General features: G+C 39.9%; 1 protein-coding gene across 2 annotated transcripts in view; it reads left to right on the plus strand.

The window, feature by feature from the left end:
• Positions 1-22,744, plus strand: part of AKAIN1 (A-kinase anchor inhibitor 1) — a 63,182-nt gene extending 40,438 nt beyond the window's left edge. For both annotated transcript variants that reach the window (XM_008971173.6, XM_003817899.6), the window contains exon 2: positions 18,184-22,744. In XM_008971173.6, coding sequence (XP_008969421.2) covers positions 18,184-18,377 — 194 coding nt within the window. In that variant the 3' untranslated portion in view covers positions 18,378-22,744. The remainder of the gene's footprint in view (positions 1-18,183) is intronic.
• The last annotated feature ends 1,613 nt before the right edge of the window (positions 22,745-24,357 follow it).

Consider the following 24,357-nt stretch of genomic DNA (forward strand, 5'->3'; position numbering starts at 1 on the left):
CAAAGGCATAATAGTTGTATTATTCAATTTTAAAAATAAGCTGCTCAGTACATGATGTGATGCACATAAGTATACCAGATGGATTCAAAAGATATTGAGTCATATTGTTCAGCCTTCTGAACACACATATCGATAATATTATTTGCCAGCATTTCTTTTTTATCATTTGCAAATGTTCTACATCGATTCACCTGTTAATGCTTCATGAGGCTTGGAAGTGTATCTTCTGATTTTTTCTTACTTCTTGGAAGCCATTTCAATTCAGTCCTATTAACTCCAATTAAGTATTGAAATATATTGCTTGAAGGCTGCCAAGAAGACAACATGACTTTAACATACAAGGAATTTCAAGCATATATGGGGGGAAATGTTTCCATAGATAAGAGCTTGTAATTTGACAGTGTTTCTGACCAGTAATTTTTTGGCTTCACAATAAAGTAGAATTTGAATATTTTCCACTTGGTTTATTTCTATCTCTCAACAAGTCAAAAATTATCAGAATAGCAGTTCCATTTCCCTTTAACAAAAAGTTATTTCTTATATTGCACACGAACCTGGGTGCTTTGTTACATTCAATATAATTAAAGAGGAAAACCCTGGAAATGATACTAATCTTCATAATCCTGGTTTGAGGCCTGGAGAGGGGATAGATAAGTAATATCCAGAATTTTCAAACTAATGTTTAAAACCTTTTCGAAGATTAGTGCTTGACTCTTGTTTCTCTAAATGCAGTGCAGATTTGGCAATTAGCTGGTTAAGTACATGGAAAAGGCAGAACTTGCACTTTGGGACTTGAATCATCTGCTTCGTTGTGCCCATTAATTAAATAGGCTGTAAAATAGTCACTTAGCTACCAAATTTCCTCACAGTCTGTGGGTATAGGCTGAAGTTAGCATTGAAGAACAGGGTGGCTGCCTGAAACCTGCACCAGAATTACCTGCAGTCATGGCTAAATATGTACGTTCCTGAGCCGAATCCCAAACCTACTGAATTGGAATCTCTGTGGGTGGAGCCTGAGAATCTTCATTGTAACTATCAGTCCTAGGTGATTCTTATGGATACTAGATTTTGAGAGTCACAAACCAACAAGAAGCTCCATGACCTGCCTGAGGCTATCACTTAGACCTGACCTTTCCTGTAACTGGTCACCCTCTTTATCACTTTTCCCTTTGTTCTCTGCTTTCCCAGGGCTGAGTGAGCCCTTTCCTCTTCACACTTCTGTCATTGCTTATTTATTTTTTATAAAGAGAAATATGCAAAATGAGAATTTGTAACTCACAGTAGCTTTTGAAATCAGCCCAGCAGCTACACACACACACACACACGCATCACATTGAACTCTTCATAGAGTTTGAATATTTACTACATATTTTTATCCTTATAGTCATCCTAGGCATTTCTATTGTGATTCAAAGATGAGTTAAACTAGGCTAGGGAGTTAAGACCTGCTCATAGTTCCCAGATATTCTGTGCCTTTGGTGAACATTTTGAGGACCAGGAAATGTGGATTTTCTCAATATCCCTAATGCCTGACATGTTGCCTGGCCTGTAGTAGATGCTGAATAGAAGTTGAAATGACTCCAGGTATTATCTACCTCCTCTAGCAGATCCAGCCCTCCAGGACATGGGCCAAGAGAGCAGTCAGAGCAGCAGGATTTCTAGCTTGCTCAGAATCCTTACCTAGGGGACCAGAAGAGTGAGATCCACCTTTCCTAGCTCTGGCTTCCTGATTTCTGGAGTTTTCTTTCTAAGAGAAGATTGTAGTAAATAGGCCAGGTGAGAAAATGTGGCCATGCAACTGTATCATTTGTTATTTTCACTGATTTTGACCTAAGTCCTTATAATCTCTTTAACAGTATACAGACTCAAGTTAGCCCTTTTACACATAAATCCTTCTCTTCTCAGTATCCATTACAGTATCAATTGTTTTTGGTCTGTGGTACATACGCCTCTCAGATCTCCCAAAAACCTTGAAGAGCTCCATCTTTTATAACTATTCCCTTCATTTGCATGTGGCTATTAGCAAACAAATCCAGCAATCTATGAAAAGAGTAATAGATCACACCGGAGTGAGTTTATCCAAAGAATTAAAGATTGGTTAGCATTAGAAAATTGGCCAGTGTGCTTTGCAATATTAATAAATTCAATGAGATTAAATAATACGTTTATCTCAGTGGATGTGAGAAAACATTTGACAAAATTTGATAGGCATTTCTAATTAAAAATAATTCTTAGGCAGCAAGAAATAAAAAGGAAATTCTTACACTGACCAGTGGGACCTACCAAAAGCTCCAGAAAATATCACAGTTAATATTGGGATAGCAAAATCTTTTCCTCTGAGATTAAGAACAAGATAGGAACACCACTTTTTTTCAGTCTTCTAATAGAGGCTCCAACCAGCATAGAAAGGTGAATAAGTAAGTAAGTAAATAAATAAATAGAAGGTGGAGAAATTGAAAGGAAGACAGCAAGTTGTCATCACTGGGAGATGCAATCATTGTATATGGAAGTTTCAACAGATTATTAGAATTAAGAGAAGTTGGTGAGTTTTCTGAATTTAAAATCAATAATTAACATAACAGATTTATTTCATTTCTATACATTAACAATAAACACTTAGAAAATACAATTTAAAGAAAAATATAATTTACTATGATGTGAAGTATCTTGGAATAAATTTAACAAAAGATGTACAATACCTTTGTAGACATAATTTTTTTTAATTAAAGGAGATCTAAATAAATAGACAGATACACTATGGACATGGAGCCGAAGAACAAAATATGGAAAGATCTAATTTTCCCAAGTGAAGCCAGTGAAGCTCCATGGAACTATGGAGTCCCTGCCAAAATCCCAACAGGTTTTTACAGTTTTTGAACCTAATATTTTGATTGCCAAATTTACATAGGAATTCAAAGGGCCAAGATTAGCTACGATATTATTCAATAAAAATAGTAAAATGGAGAGACTTGCTGTTCCAGATGTTAAGGCTTATAAAGTACTAGTATTTAAGACAGAGAAATGGGTGCAAGTCAAGTAGTTCAATGGAAAAGAATAAATAATTTAAAAACAGCCCACCACATATATGGATACTTGGTTTATAATGAAGGAGGCATGGCAAGTCAGTAGGGAAAGGCCAAACGTCTCAAAACATAATTCTGTGGCAATTCACTATTCATACGAAAATACAGGAAATCAGGTCCTTACCTCACACTATGCACAAAAATCAATTCCAAATGGATTAAAATACCAAATGTAAAATCAAAATTGCAAAGTTTTAAAAAGACAATAGAGGAGAACAACTTCATGATCTCAGGACAGAGAGCTCAAGACCACAACAAATTATTAACAAGAAATGAATAAAAAAAACCCAGATTTGATTACATTAAAATAAACTTCTGCTCATTAAGAGAAACACAGAGGTTCTTTTTTTGAGCCACAAAGAGGGCCATAGAAGTATCTGCTGCACATATAATTGACAAGGAATATATATAAAAAAGTAAGAAAAAGGAAAACAACCTAGTAGAAAAATGGGCACATAACTTAAACGGGTACCTCATAAAAAGGGGAATCATCATCATAAATCAATCTCTGAATAGATGTTCAACCTCATTAGTTATCTGGGAAATGCAAATAAAATCCGTGAAATATAATTGCATGGTTACCAGGCTGAAACTTTTAAAATGATGACACATACTAGGTATTGGTTAGAATTTTGAACAATGACAGGGTTCCTTGCCGAGGAGAGTGCAAATTTGCTGACCTCCTTTGGATAACAGGTTGGCAATACTTAGCGAATTTGAGCATGCTTATTATTCTCTACAATGCAGACAACTACTCCTATTTCTGGATTCTGGAAGTTCCTGCACATGTGTAGGCAAGGCCAAGAATGGTAGAATCATTCATAATAGCTAAAAAACTGGAATCAAGCCAAATTCTATTACTGATGGAATGGAAACATTGTGGTCTATTCATTAAATGGGGCACTATATAGAAGTAAAAATGATCAAACCACAGATACAGACAACAATATAAATTTGTGACAAAATATTAAAGAAAAGCGTGGAAATGATTGTGAGAAAATTCTGGAGATGATTTATCTTTCACAGGATTAAGGGGACACGATTGGAGAGCAGTACTCAGGTGGCGTCTAGGATCTGGCCAATGCCTAGTTCTTAAATTGAGTGGTGGCTAAACAGATAAACCAACTAACAGATTATGTTAGAAGAGTTTGTGGCTGAAGAACTTAATGTTTCATGAAAAAATAAGATGAATTGAAAAAATGCAGCTGTTATTTTCACTAAATAAGGCAAAAATGACAGCACAATGACAGTGTTGTCATTCTAAGTTCTTGTATCTTAAACTAGTCAGTTCTTATGTCTTCTATAATTAATTTCTATTTTACCATAGTTTGCTTGCTAGAAACTTTTAAGCCACTATCTACAATTTCAGTTAGATAACACGTAATTTAATTTTATTTGAAGGTAGCTAATTTGCATCCTCAAAGGTACTGTTTAACTTTTCCTCCCTTCCTCTAACTCTTCTTACCTCCCTTTCTTCTTGTCTTCGTTTCTGGTTCTCAGACCAAAAGCTCAATACATTTGACTTGGAGTTTTTGAATGTGGCAGCCGAGGTTCCCTGAGACACAGGGTGAAACACGTGACATTAATTTCCTGTCACATAGTTCTAACAAATACTTCTAAAGTCTGGGTTTATTTTTCTTCAGCTTCTTTTTTTCTTCTGAAATATCACTGGAAAAAAAAGACATAAAACATCTGATCTTGTTCTTCACTTCCTTTTCTATTTCCAGCCACCTGCTCTCTCTTTCTAATTAACCCCAACACAGTAAAAAGAGCCAAGATTCTCATTCTCATGGTTATTAAAAAAAAAAGGTATAATAAAAGAAAAGCCACATATACTAGGATAGGGAACTCATGGCTGGAGCAAGATTTTTGTATTCTTTATCCTATTTGTAGGTGAAGCAGTGTTGACTCGTATTCTCATTTATCTACTTCAAAAATTAATCAGATGTTTTCACCTGTATTTTGTAGTTTAGGTGTAAGAAAACCAAGGCTTGTTCAGGTGAACTCAAAAAGGCCCTGAAATGGGATTCAAACCCAGTGCCTCTAAGACAAGGGCTTTCTCAGCACAGGCTCATGACTACAGAGCCTCAGAGTGTTGGCAGGACTTGGTTCAATACATACCCATGTGTGCAGGGTTCAGGAAGTTTATAAGCTTGAGAAGAATGTTGTCATGGCAAATCGTTGACCAACAGGAACAAAATCATCTGGGAACATCACTGGACCCAACTGAAAAGAGCTTATTTTCACACTTCTTTGTTCTGTAGTGTTTGAAACCAAATGGAGGGAGTGGAGAACTGACCCCTTTAGAAGTTTGCAGGCATGCAAAGGGAAGAGGAGGAGGGAGAAAACAAGAAGCTAGGAGACGGCAGAGATGAACTGGGTGTAAGATTTTGAAACTGCTAATTGGCCTAGCCATATGTGGCCTGGAAATTGGAGCAGCCTTTCTAATATTCACGTTCTAGTGTGTTTTCTGCACCGTCTCTCATGCAGAGGGGCTGAGCTGGCACCAAAGGAGTGTCTCCTCAGCTGCTTCCTCTTGTGCCTTAACTCTCACTGCAGCGAATCAGCAAAACATAGCAAAGGAGGCCAAGAGCAGAAAATTAATGGGAGCAGAGAAAGTGGGGGAAGAAAGAACAGACTGGAAAACAGTGACTTTCACAGCCACTCATTGAACCATACTTACAGATTGTGCACTGGGTACACGGGACAATGTTGAGTGAGAACAAAGGGGGTCATCCCCTTGAGAGCAGATGCTCTAGGGGACACAGGCTGCAACAACCTTGTGAGGGCGTGCCATTATTGTACCCATTTTAGAGGTGAGGAAGCTGACTTGTTCAAGATACCACAGTAAGGTGTGACAGAGCTGGGCTTGGTGTCTCACACCTGTAATCCCAGTGCTTTGGGAAGTGGAAGCAGGAGGATCACTTGAGGCCAGGAGTTTGAGACCAGCCTGGGCAACATAGTGAGACCCCATCTCTGCAAAAAGATTAAAAATTAAAAAAATTAGCTGGTGGTAGTAGCATGCACCTGTAGTCCCAGCTACTCAGGAGGATGAGGTGGGAGTTCAAGGCTGCAGTGAGCCATTATCATGCCACTGCACTCCAGCCTCGGTGACAGAGTAAGGCACCATCTTTGAAAAATTTTTAATAATTTTAAAAAAAGTTTCTAAGTCAAAATTTTTTAAGAAAATAAAGTAAGTGGTAACGAGTCATTCATACACGCATGACTAGATTTTATCTTTGATGAATTGAGTACAGAGTCATAGGAAAGTCCACATCTGCTAAGTGAGAGGATGGGTGAGGGCGCGAGGCTGCATAAAAGACAGGGACTGGTCACACATGCCCCTGAGGCCCATGGTGAGAGGTTGAGCTTTCTTTCCAAATGCAATGGGAGGCCAAGGAAGAGTTGTGTGCAGGTGCATGACAGATTGGATTTACATTTTTAAAAAGTTACTCCAGCTGCTGTTTGAGAGAGTGGAGCAAATGGAAGCATAAACAGAAGTGAGGGGATACATTTATATATTTTCCATTTTGTGCAGAGAAGGAAATAATCTTTGGGTTCTGTGTCTGGACACCAGCTCCTTGCTTTCCTTCCTTATCCTGAAGACGGAAGCTGCAGCAGGAAGGTGTCATGGAAGGATCTCTGGCCCAGGGTGCGGAGCACACAGATCTAATCCCATGTGTGACTCCAAACAATATTCTGAGCCTCCAGTTTTCCACTTAAAAAATAGAATTGATACTTCATCTTGGTTAATCATTTCACATCTTAAAATATTTCATGATACTTAAAAATTGTAAAAAATCTTAGTTATCACATTGTTCCTGATGGTGAAAACTCGGCCTGCCTTATGCAAACCTAGTGATGTTAGGCATTTAATTAATGTTTATGAGTGACTATTTAGGAGAGGCCAGAAATTGAGGATAGCTAGAGGAAGGCTTCTAGTTTCACACCATGTCCTGTCCCCTACCCCCATTACAGCCTTGAAAATTCATCATTAGGAATTAGTTTACAACATCTGCCTGCTTTTTATTGCTCCTTCTAATGCCTCCAGCCTGGTGTGAGAGCAAGAAAGACCCCCAGGCCATGGAGCTGCTTTAAAGCACAGCTGTGCCTTATTTGCCCCTCAAAGTTTCTGCAGTCGGAATACACTGTCTCACATAACTCCTGCAATTTTTCAAATGTACTGAATATGGAGGCTGTTGTGATTAATAGTATTAATCATCTAAAAGCATTACTGAATTCATAGCCTCTTCCTGTCATTGTGTCATGAAGGGATATGGGAAATATTTTGACATTACAAAGGAATCGTCTTCAAAAGGTTGGGAGCTGTTCTTTCAAGGAGAGTAGAAAGGATTTTATTTTATGGCAGAGGATAATTTTCCTCTGGTTAGCCCCCTGAGATTCTCGCTCTATACTCACTTCCTCCAGGGACTAAATATTACTTTTGAGAGATTATTTAGTTAAATTCTAGACTTGCACTTTCTGATGACTTGTCACATCTGGGAATTTGATTCCTTCTTTGGCAGAGAAATGGTGATTGTGAAGATTGCGCTGTTTATTTCAGGGAGAACAGTGGCATACGGTGGGGGTGTTTTTTTTGTTTGTTTTTGAAGATTCCTTTAAAATCACTCATAGTGCTCATATTGGTTCCCTCCCTCCTTCCTTCCCAGGAAGGGAGAGCATGTCCTCACCATGCCTGGGAACTGAGAATCTTTCGTTAAATATTTAAGAGTTCTGGTAATACGGTCCAGTAATTCTTATCTGAGTGGGGACAGGAAACCTCTGGACTCCATTTCCAGCGGCTTCGGAACTCTTGGGAGGATGAATCTATAAATGGCCTAGTAAGAGTTTTTGTTGTCAGAAAGTGCTGTGGATGTACTAGTTACTCTAAGTATGTTTGATAAAATAAAAACAGCCCTTGTCTCATGAGTCAAGGATTTTCCCTATCTTCTTACCTCCGATGTCCTGGTCCCCCAGGAGGCCACCATTAGGACATAGCAGAGGCTACGGAAGGTCCTGCAGTGGGAAAGAAAGTATGCAAGCCTCTGGCTTCCAAAATTTGCCTTGCATTCTATTAGGACCTTGGTACTGTGGCTTCCTTTAGCACGTGAGATCACACAGTGTCTACTTTTGCTGCCCCTATAAATAGCAGACTCCTGCATCTGGGAGTCCTGAGTTCGGGCCAGCCTGGTGGTTTGGTGGCTCTGGATTGCTTTTCCTGAACTTTCTGTTTGTCAGCTGAAGAATGACGCGGTTCATACATTTGGAAAGGAGAGCTTGTTTCTCATAGAGGGCTACAGCCTGCAGGGCAGCCATTCTGACCGTCTGGGCAGTGTAGCCGCGGATGAGAGGCCAGAAACAGACACTTTCGGGGAGGGGCACAGGGAACAGGAATTCTGGCTGAGCAGGCCAGATATACATATTCAATATGCTACAGGAGGAGTCATGAATATTTATGAAAAGAGAAACCTACGCATGCGCAATTGAGATTCATACCTCTCCCGGGTCCCGATTTCAAAATACAACCGAGTTAGCATGAGCCCAGAGTGGAGTTTTCAGCCCCCTGACATCAAAAGATGAAGCACAGGATGCAAAACCCTCACTGCACAGCCTGCATAGACTCACGGGAGCCACTCCATGGTCGATGGTCTCTTATCCCAAAGGAAGGCTGGCCCGTGCAGTGGCTCGCGCCTGTAATCTCAATACTTTGGGAGGCTGAGGTGGGCAGATCACTTGAGCCCAGGAGTTTGAGACTAGCCTGGGCAATGATGGGATGGGAAGTGGGACAGGTCTTGTTATACCTCCTCCTTCGCCAACCCCATTAGGCTTTCTTCCCTAAGGGTTAAACAGAAACCAGCCCTGTGGTGTGGCAAGACACTATCTCTACAAAAAATACAAAATATTAGCTGGGCGTGGTGGCGGGCGCCTGTAGTCCCAGCTAGTTGGGAGGCTGAGGCGGGAGAATCGCTTCCAGGAGGTTGAGGCTGCAGTGAGCCAAGCTAGCGCCGCTGAACTCCAGCCTAGATGACAGGAGGAATCCTAGCTGGTTGTTTTGTTGAAACGTAAAAGGGAGGGGCAGCATCAGTTGATTGACTGACATCAGGTGGAGTCTCTTGAGAGGGCTAGTTTCTGTTTAACCGTTAGGGAAGAAAGCCTAAAGGGGTTGGCGAGGGAGGAGATAGAACAAGGCGTGTCCCACCTCCCATCCCATCAGGGTCCAGAACTCAGTTTCCCAGGTTACTTTGGGGTCCCCTTGGCCAAGAAGGGGTCTGTTCAGTTGGTTGGGGGAGGCTTAGGATTTCATTCTTATTTCTCATTTCATAGATTTTCTAGAGTTCCTACTGACTGCAAGAAAAAAGAAACTCCTGGGAGGAGTTTGATTTCTGAGTCTCTTGGGGGTAAAAGGAGGAAAACCTACATTTCTGCTGAATTTTGCAGAAATGTATGTGGTGGTTAGAACAGCCTTTTAAGTCTCTCTGAACTCATAACACAGTCTTGGTTGTTATCTACGTGCTCAGAAAAAGGAAATATTTAAAGGATTTCCAAGACAGTATTTTCATAAGCATTCTCTGTGCCTCTACCTCCAGTGAAAAGTCTTTTTCCAAGTGTGTGTTTCCCTGGTGAAAACCAATTATTTTAATGTAGCCCAATTTGTCCAATTTTTTCTTCATGGTTGTTGCTTTTTGTGTCCCGTTTAAGAAATCTTTGTCCACTCCCAGGTCACAAAGATATTCTTCTAAAAGTTGATTGCTTTACTTTTTATAAATTTATTTTTTAATTTTTCATAGAGATGAGGGTCTCACAATGTTACTTAGGCTGGTCTCGATCTCCCAGACTCAAGTGATCCTCCCGCCCCAGCCTCCCAAAGTGCTAGGCTTCCAGGTGTGAAGCAGTTTTAAGTTCATAGCAAAACTAAGCAGAAGGTACAGAGATTTCTTATATGCCCCCTTCCCCCACACATTCACAGCCTCCCCCTTTCTACATCCCCCACAGAATGGTTCATTTGTTACAGTTAAACCTACACTGACACATCATAATTACCCAAACTCCACGGTTCATAATAGGGTTTACTCTTGGTGTTGTACATTCTATGGGTTTAGACAAATATGCAATGACGTGTCCATCATTATAGTATCTATCATACAGAGTTGTTTCACTGTCTTGAAAATCCTCTGTGCTCCAAATTATTTTACTTTTCAGATCTAGATATGAAATCCATTTGGAAATTTTTTGTGTGCAGTATGAAGTAGTCACTTTCATTATTTTTCTGTATGAATAACTACTTGGCCAAGCCCTAAAGACTGAAAATACTGTCCTTTCCCTACTATACAACAGTGTCATGTTTTCCATAAATCAGGTGTTCCATATATCTGTGTGGTTGTTTCTGGACTCTTTAATGTACTGGTCAATTTTTGTATCCCTGTATTATTATCACACTTTCTTAATTGACATAGCTTTGTAACTGGTATTCATAGCTGGTAAATTAGATCCATCTTATTGCTTGTTTTGTTATTTTTCTTTCCTTCAAAATTAACTTTGCTTTTTCTTGGCCAAAATAACTCAATAAGCATCTTGATTCCTAGAGTAAAATTGTCTTTTCCTTTGCAAGTTTTATTGGCACCATTTTTATGGCTTCCTTAAGGAATTACAATCCAGTAATATTGTATCATTTAAATTATGTTCTAAAATAATTCAGCAGCTCTGCACATAAAAGCTTTCCATGACCCTGTTAGTCAACCAGCCGCTTGTCTGCCCTGCCCTTCAAGGCCAGGGCAAGAATTCACTTCCTTTTCCCCTTGGCCTTTCCAAAGTCCATCTGTGTTTCAAGGCCTTCTCCAAATGTTGCATATTCTTGCCTTAATTATGTAACTCTCCTCAGACTACTGAAGCTATGCTGGGTGGCACAGATATGAGGAAACATGGCTGCTTTACTATCAGAAAAAGGCTCTGATACCTCCCCGGGACCCTAGGCCCAGGCTGGCCTCCTTTCTTCAGCGCCATCGCCCGTCTCCCTCCCTGGTGGGCACTAGCCACTCAGGCTGCCTTGAGTTCCTCTCCGGCCCTGCTTTTGTTACACAGATCAGGGACTTGCCACTCAGGGGTGGATCTTTTTGCCTGTAATGTTCTTGCCTTCCTGCTCCCAGCACCTTCCTTTTATCAGTTAATGTTCATTAATCCTTAAGTCCCCTCTCTGGACATCTTTCCCTGACACCTAAATTAGATGAATTCCCTTTGTGGTATTGTAATCATAACAGGTTCATTGTCTGATGCACATGGCAAGTCAATACGTGGAGACACTGTGTTGCAACAGAGGAAAACAGGTTTAATCGTAGAGCTGCTGATGAGGAGATAGGAGGAAACCTCAAATCTGTCTACCCAAGGAGATTAGGGCTATGGATTTTAAGGGTGTGGAGTGGGCTGAAGTGTTTGGAGATAGTTGATTGGTCAAAGAGTGCAGGGTGAAGTCATGGGACAGGAGGATGAAGATGTTGCATTCTCATACCGATCCTGTTCCTCTGTGTGGGTTGGCATCCACTATTTTGCTAGAATTTGGGTTCTGAAAAACCTGTTAAGTGATCCTTAAACAAAAACCTCATTATTGTAATGTCAGCTATCCTGTCTGTAGGAACAACGGGATGCACTGGCAGTATCTAGTGTTGAGTGACTTTCAGCATCAAGTAAGCAGGCCAGAGCGCAGCCTGACTGATGCTTAATTATATTTCTGTCCAGAGCCTGGCATTCAATTCCTGTCAACCTTGTGGGGATGGTTTCAGTATGCTCCCCATGCTCCCTTCATAGCACATGTCATAGCTCCCAATTATAAACCCAGCTGATTAGCTGGTTAACATCTGACTCTTCTAGATTGTAAGCTCACATAGGGTAGGGGCTATGACTGTTCTGCTCAACATTTTAGTCTCCAATACCTAGCCTAGTGTTTGTCATGTAGTAAGTGCTTTGTAATTCTTTTATGAATGAATATATGTATGAGTGAAACATTTTGGCCTAGTGGCCTATGTTATTCTCCATAGTACCATACATGTAGGTCCTCCATAAATATCTTTCTGATTCATGTCATCTTGTTGTCTAGGATGTTTTAATAAAGAACTCCATATAATTTATAAGAGTAGCTGGCTACATTATGACATAATGTGACTGGCCATTGTAGGTAGAGTCAGGGGTGATTCTTAATTCCCTGTATCTGATCTGATAAGGGTGGCAGTGGTAATAGACAGTATCACTCAAATATGACTTAGAAATGTCCTATGCCTGCTGATAGCTGTCTTGGTTTCTGCGTCTCAAATCTACCTAAAATGCTTCTGATTTGGTAATGGTGCACAGGGGAATAGCATGCTCAGTTGGGCTAGCAGCAAGCTGGAAGCTCAGGGGCTGTGGCTTTTCATTGCTGGGAACTCATGTAACTTTAGCTTGCTTGGTAGCAAAGCAGGGCTCCTGGGTTTGCTTTATTTGCAGTTGGTGTAGATGAGTGAGATTTAACATCTGGTCCTTCAGGGAAAATTCCTGTAGTTCCAGAGCTGAAAGAAAAAACTATCATTCTATTATTAAAGGGCCCAGAATTAGTTCTTGTTCTCTGTGTTCCATGTGCTCATCATTGATAAATGATCATACTATCTTTGCAGTCTCAAGCCATCAGAAGGGGAGATAAAATAATTCCTCCCTGTTTACCAGCAGCAGCCCTGTGTATTACAGTGTGTGTGCAGGGAGTGGTGCTGGAGTCCTGTCTTGCCCTGGGAGGGACTTCTGTAATTTGCATACTTAGTGAGTCAGTGGGGAGAGATGAGAGATAGAGATGCCATTTGTGATACAACCTCTGGTGCCCTATCTGTGCAATCTAGAAAAAAATAACTAGCCAGAGTCTGTCTCAAAATGGAACACTGACCTTTTCCAAAACCTGCCTCACTGGAATATAACAGGGCTAATGTAAAAGAAGTAAATGACACTTAGGTTCTGGGGGGAAAATTGATGTAAGTTTTTATCAGGATGGTCATCCAATGGTCATTAGAAGCACAATTTTAATACTTATACATAAGAAATTAGACCAATTATTAACCATATTGCAATTGAGTTCCTTAGACACCTTCCACTGGAGAGGCATGAATGGGATATGGGGCAGAAAGTTCTGAGGGGCGTGGTGGGGAGCTGCAGAGCTCACAGTGGTCTGTGGAAGGCCGGATCCCCATGGGGGAGCACTGGGTGATCATAGAGAAGCAGGACCATGTGGATGCCTGGGGATGAGGAGAGGCAAGTAACAATCCGAGGTGGAAAGACACTGAAGACAAATTCAGTTACACCACGTTCTCGATTTTGGTTTATTTATATTGGGCATTTAAGAGTTTATAGCCAATTAAATCAATTCCTCATTTTTTTGTGAAACATGAAAATGATGTTGTAAATGCTAATTAGGCTAGAGGATGTTTGCATCATTTAAAACTAGGCAACAGTCTGCCTATGACACTAAGTGATTCATTACATTGAAGTGAATTCAGTGCATAGAAATCAATGGTGAGTCTTTGAGGATTTGGGTGACTGGCCCTGCCTTCTGTTGGTTGTAGTGTACTTCCTCACATGGTACTTGTATTATTATAAGAGACTCCATCAGGAGTTTCTCAAATATCTTGTCCTTACAAGTGAATGCCATAGGAACGCCAGGAGGTATGAGTGTGATGCCGCACAGAGACTAACCTGTGAACACCTGCTCTCCAGGATGCTTTGCCAAGACAATGGAGCTAAGTGGTTCCTTCCTCCTAAGTAGCTGTGTTCCCACCTCTTGATCCAAACTTTTTGGCCACAGCAAATTGGGCCAGAATAAACCTTGTTATTCAACCTATTGCTGGCTTAAGAAGTGGCCTGGAGCCTAGTGTGGTGGAGTGTGCCTGTAGTCCCAGGTACTTGGGAGTCTGAGGCTGGAGGATTGCTTGAGCCCAGGAGTTTGAGACCAAGCTGGTCAACATAGTGAGACCCCATCAGAAAAAAACAAAAACAAAAACAAAAATAAAATGCTGCCTGGTATAAAAGTGCTGCTTTATAAGGATAATGGTGATATATGGTGAGTCTATTAGGCTCTCTCTCTCAGGAATTTCAACTGAAGATATGGCAAAGGTCAGTCAGTTGCAAGAACATTGGCCAGGAACTTAGCTGGAATGACCTCAGAGGGAAGGAGATATGTACAGTCATGAAGCAATGCACGTCATGAATATGCAGAAATAAGAGTGAGTGAATGCATAAAGTCAGAGAGATTCTAGAAGAAGCGGAGAGGTGCTTGGTTGGTAGCAGCAGATGGAGAGATGAGGCTCGCTCATGGCAGAGGATAACCTAGGTGGTACAATAACTGGAGTATACTGGATTTTTCCAATATCTGAGTTGTAATATGAAGCTCAGCTGAACAGTTCCTGGACACTTGGCTACGACATTTGTATCTCTATTTTCATGGTCCCCTCCCCTCTACCATAGCTTAAGGTAACGGAAGAGAATATTATTCCTCGCATACCCAAGAGCCTAACACACAAGTAGTATGTGTGCTTTGTGCAGCTTTTTATTTCGCATCTATTATCTGTTAAGTGCTCTGGGTGGCTTTTCTCCCAACCTTAATCCCTCTCTTTCTCTGCTCCAGGCTTCGCTGCTCTCTTTGTCCCACAACCTCCCCTGCAGGTAGATATATATGACCCAAAACGAAGTGGTAATGAGGGCAGTGAGAGTTAACACGCATCTAGTTTGGCTAAGATACTTTTTCTAGGAGCAAGCCTAAACCTTTTGAAATTGTTTTTGTTTGTCCTTACACTTATACACTGTACAGTGGTAGTAGACAGAGCAACCTGGGTTTCGCATTTGTCCTGCTGCAAGTATATACTGTATTCTACCTTTTCAATGTAGCCTTGGCTTTGCTTGGAAGTAATTTTTTGAACTCCTTAATGGCTTATTTGTTTTAGCATTAGAACCTTCTTGAATTTTATTTTTATTTATTTTACTTTTTTTTTTTTTTTGTGACAGAGTCTCACTCTGTCAACCAGGCTGGAATGCAGTGGCATGATCTCAGCTTACTGCAACCTCTGCCGCCCAGGTTCAAGCGATTCTTGCACCTCAACCTCCCAAGCAGCTGGGACTACAGGTGCTCGCCACCACGCCAGACTAATTTTTTTGTGTTTTAGTAGAGATGGGGTTTCGCCATGTTGGCCAGGCTGGTCTCAAACTCCTGAGCTCAAATGATTCGCCCATGTCGGCCTCCCAAAGCGCTGGGATTACAGCTGTGAGTCACTGCACCTGGTCCCTCCTTGAATTTCAGAAAGACATATGGCTGCCCAGCCTGTGAATGTATTTCATAGCCTCCCACATAGCTAAGCGTGGCCGTGTAATTAAGTTTCCCTCAATAGAGTGTCAGAAGAGTGATGTTTGCAACCTTTATGACAACTCTTTAAAAAGAAATTGCTTGCCCTCCATTTTCTCTTTTGCTCTCTTTTGGTCCCACATGGGATATTGGTTAACCAGCTTCACTCAGGTAAATGAGGGCAATATTATAAAAAAGGTCAGAGCAGTAAGATATAAGGAAGTTAGAGTCCTTAGATAACCCATGCAGCAGAGCTACTTACACACTGGAGTACCTCTGAACTGTTACACGAGAGAGCAATGAATTTCTCTTGTGTGAGCTGCCCTATTTTTGAGTTTCTCAGTTACAACAGCTTAGTCTATTCCCTAACACACAATGGTGGACACTTACAAATGCTTACTATGTGTTAGGGACCACACTGACTGCTGAATATTCTTTATGTCGGTTAATTCTCCAACAACCAACCTAAATTAATGACACTTGCCCATTTTACAGATATGCAAAGAGGCTTACCGAGGTGAAGTATCTTACCCAAGATTGCATGAATGCAAGTGGCACAAAGGACTTGAAATCTCTGAAGTGATTCAAAACACATATTCTTGATAGCTATGCCTTCATGACTCTTCATATAGAAAAATTTCTATTCTTCTTGGCCACTTCACAGCTTCAGTCTATTGCAATTCATGCCTCCAGACTCCTCTGCTCAGTTTGGTGTAGATTGATCATTTTATCCTGTTTTTTAAAATATTGTTCTTCGCTCTCAATAGGTTTATCTTGCTTTGTTCACTAGATTGCAAATCCCTCAATGGATGGATAAAAATGCTCAATAAATGAAGATCATAAGTCTTAATGGATAAGAACTGTCTGATCTTCTAGAATTACTCAGTATTATCTTTTGTGATGTTTCCTCTTAGGTGTATAAATTCTGTTGTTAATGAATCAACCCCAGTGAACGTCATCCCTCCAATTTTAAATACATCTTCATGGTAGTGAGCATATTCGTGTAGAGGAAATATCCAAAAAGATTATTTTAAATAAGAAATGATGTCCATTCTGTTTACCACTATAAATATAAATAGGTGGGATTTAGGGTTTTCCAGATCGCACTTCAACCAAATGGTAGATTCATGATCAGTCTACCATGCATGAGTTCGTATTACATCTGCTGCACAATTAAAAAAATACAAAAGAGCAGTTGCCTTAAACAAGGTATATTACTTTTTTCTAACATAAAAAGAGGCCTGGAGGTGGGCATCTGAGAACTGATATGGTGGCTTCTTGGTCATTGGATACCAAGCTCCTTCTTTTCCTTCTGAAATCCCTGAAAACAGTTTGTATTCTAATGGTTCTAATGGCTCTGGCCCTTGTAATAACTATCAGGTCAGAGTTGCAGGCAATAGGATGGGGAGAGGACAAAAGGCCTTTATCTGACTTTACCCTTCTACATCCCTTTTCCAGAATTTTTACTAAATGAACTTCCACTTCTACCACAAAACTTAGCTATGCCTAGTTACATAACTACTCAAATAAAATTAAGATTTTGTTTTTAACTAAGAAAGAAAGCAGAGAATCAGTGCTGGGTAGACTGCCTTGCCTTCTAATTAGAAAGTTCCCACCATTCCAGATTGGGGGTTGACAAACTGGCCCATGGGCCAAATCTGGCCTGTGGTCTGTTTTTTTGGTAAATAAAGTTTTATTGAATGAAAGCCATATGCACTCATCCATAGCTGATTTCATGCTACAACAGCAGAGTTGAGTAGTTGTTCCAGAAATTGTACGACCCATGAACTTAGACTATCTCCTATCTGGTTCTTTAAAGAAAAGTTTGCCAATCCCTGCTCTAGATCACCAGGCGGGGAGGGGGGCAGGTTCTGATGAAAAAGTTTGCCAGTGCCTGCTCTAGATCACAGTGGGCAGCTTCAGATAGTTTCACTGGTTGTGATCCTATTATAGGAGCAAAGTTGACCTTGATATGGATTCAGTCATCATCTGTTCTCCAGCCCCAGCGAGGTTATATACACTAGGCATGTATTTGGCTGCAAGTAACATAAAACCTGAATAATGTTGGATTAAACAGAAAGAAAATACTTTCATCACATACATGAATGCCCAGAAGTACGTGGCCCAGGGCTGGTACAGATGTTCAGTGTTGCCTTCAAAATTAGTCTGCTTCTTTCTGCCCAGCCATGCCCAGAATGTTGGCTTTCATCTTCATGCTTACTGGAAGATGAATGCAACACCTGAAGGCGTTAATGTCTGCATTTCCTGAAGGAAGTGGGGAAGGTGCGAAAGGGCAACGGTCTGTTCTTTTCTAGAAACTGTCTCTCTAGCAGCTGAGGATCCTAGGATTCAAACAACCATGGAAGAAAAATATTGGAAAAAACCCAATAAAAGTAATAACAGTACAGCAGTGAAAAAAATACAATTTTTAAAATATAGTATAACAACTATTTACATTACATTTATATTATATTAGGTATTATAAGTAACTGCAGATGACTTTAAGTGTATGGGAGGATGTGTGTAGATTATATGCAAACACTAGGTCATTTTCTATCAAGGACTTTGGTATCCACAGCATGTCCTGAGACCAATCCCCCAATTGTATGTGCTCTAGTGGGCTTCTCATAGTTAACTGGTCCACTCCAGTGTGTTCTTACAGTCTCACTCTTCCCTCCCATCTTTCTCCCCTACCTTTCCCTCTCACATTCCTGAAATTAATTTCTCTCCTTTTCCCCTCCTTTTCATGTTTTTGGCTAGGTGAGAAACCTGGAAATGAGCCTGAAGAGGTGAAGCTGCAGAATGCCAGCAAACAGATTGTGCAGAATGCAATCCTGCAAGCTGTGCAGCAAGTCTCCCAGGAGAGTCAGCGCAGAGAAGAGAGAATCAGTGACAACCGGGACCACATCCAACTGGCCATTGGGGAGTTAACCAAGAAGAACGAAAAGAAGTAACATGGTGGATTTGGCTCTTGACATGTGCTTGGTTTCTAGCCTTCCTCTTAGTATAGGACGCATCTCCAAAATGTTGCCAGTAAAGCAAACCGAAGTGTCACCGGCACCTAGCTGTAGAATGAATTCGCACTAGCCCCTGGCTGAGAAGCACTGTTTTGAAAAAGTGCATTAGACGATTCTGTTCATATTTATGCAGTGCCTCTGAGACATAGTGGGGCCAAATATGACACTGTAATTGCAAAAGTAGTTTTGCAGGCCAATTTATTTTTAAAGTTCTTTTATTTGAAAAAAAGAATTCTATGTCTCGTTTATTTACTTCTGCCTTTTATGCGTTCCTTCTGTGAATTTAACAAGCAGCCTTTTTGCTGAAATACTGAATACAGTACTGAGTTCTTTATGATATATTAAAAAGACATGCTAGAAAGGTGAGGGAATGGAGTTTTAGTTACCTTCAAATGTGAAATTGAAGGCTTTAAGTGGGTTCAGGTCTAAGATCAAATTAAGAAAAGGGAAATTCTAAGGCTGAGTCCCTCGGGACCATACCAACGCATTTGCTAATATTTATGTTATTTTAAGAAAGGGAGGAGTTTAAGTTTCTCAAGAACTCAGTCCTTTAGTCTCAATTCTCTGAATGATTTCATAATTGGTGTTTATGCTCTGTGTAGAAATCTTTTGGGAATATTATGGATTTCTTTTCTCATCTCAAGATTAAATAAAATAAGACAAGCGAGTCTACACATGTGAGTTGCCAATGACTCATTTCCTTAGCAGCCTCATGGAGAATGGCTAGAATTGTAGATTTCTTCAACAGCTGCCTATCGTTAAGAGACTTACACTTGGGGCTGATCATGGGGTGCAACATCCTTGGAAGGGATTCTGGGGTCCTTACGAATGCTGTTTTGCCACTAGGCTATGCATTTGCATTAGGACCTTACTAACTTTTCCCATCCACACATTAATTTTTTTTTTGAGATTATGAAAATCATACAGGTCAGGAATACATGAGAACACAATGGGGACAGTAAAGTGACAGTGTTTTGAATGCAGTGACAGAGATATGTGTGTGTACACGTGTAATAAAGTTATCTGTGCAGCAACAGGATCAATCCCTGCTCCACTTCTGTGAGGATAATGCACATATTTCTGGAGTATCTACAGTCCCATTTCCTGGGCTTCACAAAAGTTATTGAATTGGTGCTATTGGGGACAGAGGAAGAATTTGACCTTGGTTAAAAACCTTCTGGTTTCAGAGTATCAATATCTACATTTGATTTTTTTTTAAAGCAAAGTATTCGGGTATAAATTGTGACTGATATTAAGATATACTTCTAAAATTCCAATATGCTACAGTTTCTAGAATAAATAGTTGGATAACAGATAATGAATGAAAAATATCTTACCAGCTTTGTTATGCTGTCTCCCACAGTGCACAGGTGGAATAAATTCACAGGAAACATGGAAGGAGAAGGAAGCAGAAGGGCTTAAAATTTAAAGATTGTTTACTCACAAGTATTTCTTTTAGCAGAATTCATGCCAAGTGAGGAGTGAGTTTAAGTCGACCAAAAGTCATATAACTGATGTGATATAATTGCATAGCATACATAGTGAGAATGAAGGTATTCAGGGAAATTATTCAGGAGTGCCACAAATAAAATAAATAAATAAATCTAATGCTTGTAGTTTGTAAGTGATCTGGTACTATGTCTACTCAGATATCTGGATATGACCAGCCTTTGTTTTTGCTGTCAAGTGACAGAAACATATACACATACTATTTTTCCTCTCTGATGTGTCTGTACTAAAAAATTGGGAATTTTTGGAACATCTTATTGACCTCTGTGTCTAAATGTTATTTATAAATAAAACACATACAGCTTTGAAATATTTTAAGCAAAGTTTTCTAGACTCTGCCGTTTGGCTCATTTTGTACGTGGATCTTACCATTATTTGGAACCACGAGACTTCCAAGGCTATTTTCAAACCTCTAGATATCATGACCAGGGGAAGTGCTTCCTTAATGGGCCCTTCACTGTGACTGTATGAGGACAGCCATGGGATGGTGGGTCCTGAGGCTTGAAGAGAAAAGGATGTATGCTAAGAAGTGGTCTTTTGATCTAAAAAATTCAAGGTAAGTGGGTCTGGAAGGTAGAGTGTCTGCCATAATTTTTGAGATGGAAAATCGACAGCAAGGAACAGAGATATGACTAAGTTGTTGGGAGGACAAAAGGAAGTTCAGCAACCCCTGTCCTCAATAGGTAGGTGCCATATTGGCAAAATTCTAAGAAAGCTCAGTCATAAAAACAAACGAGTTAAAGACCTATAAACTTTTACAGATCTTTCAGTATGAAGAAAAAGTTACTAGATTTTACAAGGGGCCTACAGAACTTCATTTGACATAGGATTAAAGTGGATTTCCACTTGATTATCATCATAAACCAGATCACAGCTTTTAGTTTCAGAAATGAGTGGGAACATTTACTTAGTGTCCTTTATCTTTCTGATTTACTACATACACAGGCTTCCCATCTCTGTGTGTTCAGCTGTTCATCTTTTCTGTTGCCTGCCCCTAGGGTGGATCTAAAGAAAGAAATCCTTTCATGTTACTTTGCTCTGCTGTAATCATCTGTTCAGTGCAAACAGTATTGTAAATTGATGCAAAATGACTAACTCGTTCCCTTCATTTCTTTTCTTATTTATTTTTTAGCCGTTTAGGTTTCCTTTATGGTGGAATTTCAGGTTACAAAGAAAAGAATCTATCATTTAAAAATAATCATTGAATTTATGCCATTCAAAGATGAGTAACTGGCCATCTTCCAGGCTGTTTTAAGGTTTCTATGATAAAACAATACAAAAGAGAGGGATCTTTAATTTATCCACTGTAATAGCTTAGTCTAGTAAAATACAGTAAAAGAATAAAATCTATGAAAAATCTGAAACTAGTTTAGCCCCTATAATACCAAAACAGATGTAGAGACAGGAAAGAGGAAATTATGGTAATAACATCTTTCTTGAGCATGTGAAAGTTTTCGAAAGATATTAGTACAAATTCCCTCATTTATCTCATTGCCACAACCTCAAACTAAGGTGTAGCCTGAGAAATCTTGATATAGTTTGGCTGTGTCCCCACCCAAAATTTCACCTTGAATTGTAATCCCCACAATCCCCACATGTCAAGGCTGGGACCAGGTGGAGGTAATCGGATCATGGGGGCAGTTTCCCCTGTGCTGTTCTCATCAAAGTGAGTCTCATGAGATCTGACGGTTTTATAAGCATCTGGCATTTCCCGATTGCACTCACTCCGTCTTGCTGCCCTGTGACAAAGGTGACTACTTCTCCTTTGCCTTCTGCCATGATTGTAAGTTTCCTGAGCCCTCCCAGCAATGTGGAACTGTGAGTCAATCAAACCTCTTTCCTTTATAAATTACCCAGTCTCCAGCAGTTCTTTACAGCAGCGTGAGAACACACTAATACTGATCTTATTCTCCTTTTGCAGATAAAGTCACACTGAGGCTCAGGGAGGATAAATATAACCTAGATGGAGAAAGTGAGCACTATTGTGCACAAAAATACATGAGATCAGTAATCTCAAACCCTGTGAGCATCTGAACACAAAATTTAAGAATATAAATTCTAGGGATTTTAAGAATATAAATTCTAGATGTATCAGTGTTAAGATGTAAGAATGCAACTGCTTTAGATAAAACATTTCTGCATAAGAAATTTAACAAAAATAGTAAAGAGTCAGTGAAAATATTCAATAGAAAAAACTCAATGCCATTCAACTAAAATGTGGTAGCTAAGGAAAGAAACAAGAAACTTCAGAGGGAACAAAATAGAAGACCACAGTAGGGTATGAGAATACTACTAATCTTTCCTCCATTCCTCAGAAACCATATTAGTAAGTACACAAAATCCTGATCCAGGTGTGAGAAAAACAAAGTGAGTGACTTTGTCCTTTGTCTTCTGTCTACAGTGTAGTGGAAATGGCTATTGGGAAGAAATAGGTGAGATAGGAGACGGGACTCCTCTCAGATGAAAGTGGCAACTTTGGCTAGGTGCGGTGGCTCACGCCTGTAATTCCAGCACTTTGGGAGGCCGAGGCAGATGGATCACCTGAGGCTGGGAGTTCAAGGCCAGCCTGACCAACATGGAGAAACCCCAGCTCTACTAAAAATACAAAATTAGCCAGGCATGGTGGTGCATGCCTGTAATCCCAGCTACTCAGGAGGCTGAGGCAGGAGAATCCCTTGAACCTGCGAGGCAGAGGTTGCAGTGAGCCGAGATCAGGTAACTGAACTCTAGCCTGGACCACGAGAGCAAAACTCCATCTCAAAAAAAAAAAAAAAAAAAAGAAAGAAAGAAAGAAAGAGAGTGAAAACTTTACCTTACAGAAATTTAAAAAAAAGGAAGAAAATAGGGGAAGGAAGGAAGGGAGGAAAGAAGATAAATCCCCACAGCATATTCTAGGAAAATAGATACAAAATGCTCAACAGCAATAGTACCAGAATAAAAGAAAAGTTATTATGTTCTGGGCTGTGAGCAAGTCATTTACGATGGTAAATTTTCATGCTAGCATCAGATTACTTCTTAGCAACATTGAATACTCTAATATAAGGGAGAAATGGCTATAAAGGAGCACTGAAGAAAGGAAAGTATGAGGGAAGGATATTATTCCCAGCCAAGACATCAATTAAGAATAAAGGGAAACATTTAAAAAAAATTAAGCATTACCAGTACTCAAGATTTCTTTGTGAAAAATCTGCTTGACCATGAATTTCAGCCAACAAAAAAATGAATAAAAATAAAGACTTTAGGAATGGAGAGGCTGCAACAAAAGGACTAGTGAAGAGCAGTATCTTCACCTAAATATAAAGTGAATAATACATAATTGTGAAAATTATGGCCAAAAAGAAGTATGTAAATTGTTATATCTTGATAGCATAAAATATAATAAAAAAAAACCAGGAGGTAGGCAGGGAAAATGACATCATGCTAATGACTTTATCTGTCAGAAAGGAAAGATAATTTATATGATCTCAAGTTGAATGATTTAGTTAATGAACTCCAAGGTTGCCAATCCCTTATTAGATTTTATAATTCCTCTTCTTAACCTTTGAGGAATGTTTTGGAAACTAATATGATACAGAGTTATTTAAAGTTTAGCAATTTCTTTAGTTTCCACTTAGTATTTTTTCTTTCATTAAATTAAAAAGAAATTAAGTATTCTATTGGTACCCTTTTTTCGCTTTTATTTTTTTGAGACAGTGTTGCCCAGACTGGAATGCAGTGGCTTGATCTCAGCTCACTGTAACCTCCGCCTCCCAGGTTCAAGCAATTCTCCTGCCTCAGCCTCCTGAGTAGCTGGGACTACAGGCACGTGCCACCAAACCCAGCTAATTTTTGTATTTTTGTAGAGAGGGGGTTACCATGTTGGCCAGGCTGGTCCCGACCTCCTGACCTCAAGTGATCCCCCCGCCTTGGCCTCCCAAAATGCTGGGATTACAGGCATGAGCCACCATGCCTGGCCTTTTATCTGTATATTTTTACTGTGTCCTTTTCCACTGGAATAATCCCTTGACATCTTATGTGTCCCACCGTTAGCTTATTTCCACTGAAGCTGACCTGGAGGACTCCTGCTGCATGTGAAGACCTAGGGTGACTTTGTTACTCAGAAAAGCAATTCCTTTGATCATTCAACTTAGGCCACAAGTTGTACATAGTTTAAGTAATAAGAGAACAAAAGAATAGCTTTATTCCTATGGTGTTTTTCCATTTTTAAAGCAAGTTACTATTCTTTTCTTAGCTGATTTCTACTTAATCAATTAACCAGTGTTTTCACTACATGCCTGACACTTGTGTCTAAGAACTGATGCTCTTGCATGAATGCTCCACTAATTGAGTTATATGTACAGCCAGTGTTGTTGCTGCCCATCTGTATGCCCTCAGTATGTGTCATTTCCCTATTCAGAGATGGCTTCTG

This window comes from Pan paniscus, chromosome 17 (assembly GCF_029289425.2).
Source record: "Pan paniscus chromosome 17, NHGRI_mPanPan1-v2.0_pri, whole genome shotgun sequence".
NCBI classification, from domain to species: Eukaryota; Metazoa; Chordata; class Mammalia; order Primates; family Hominidae; genus Pan; species Pan paniscus.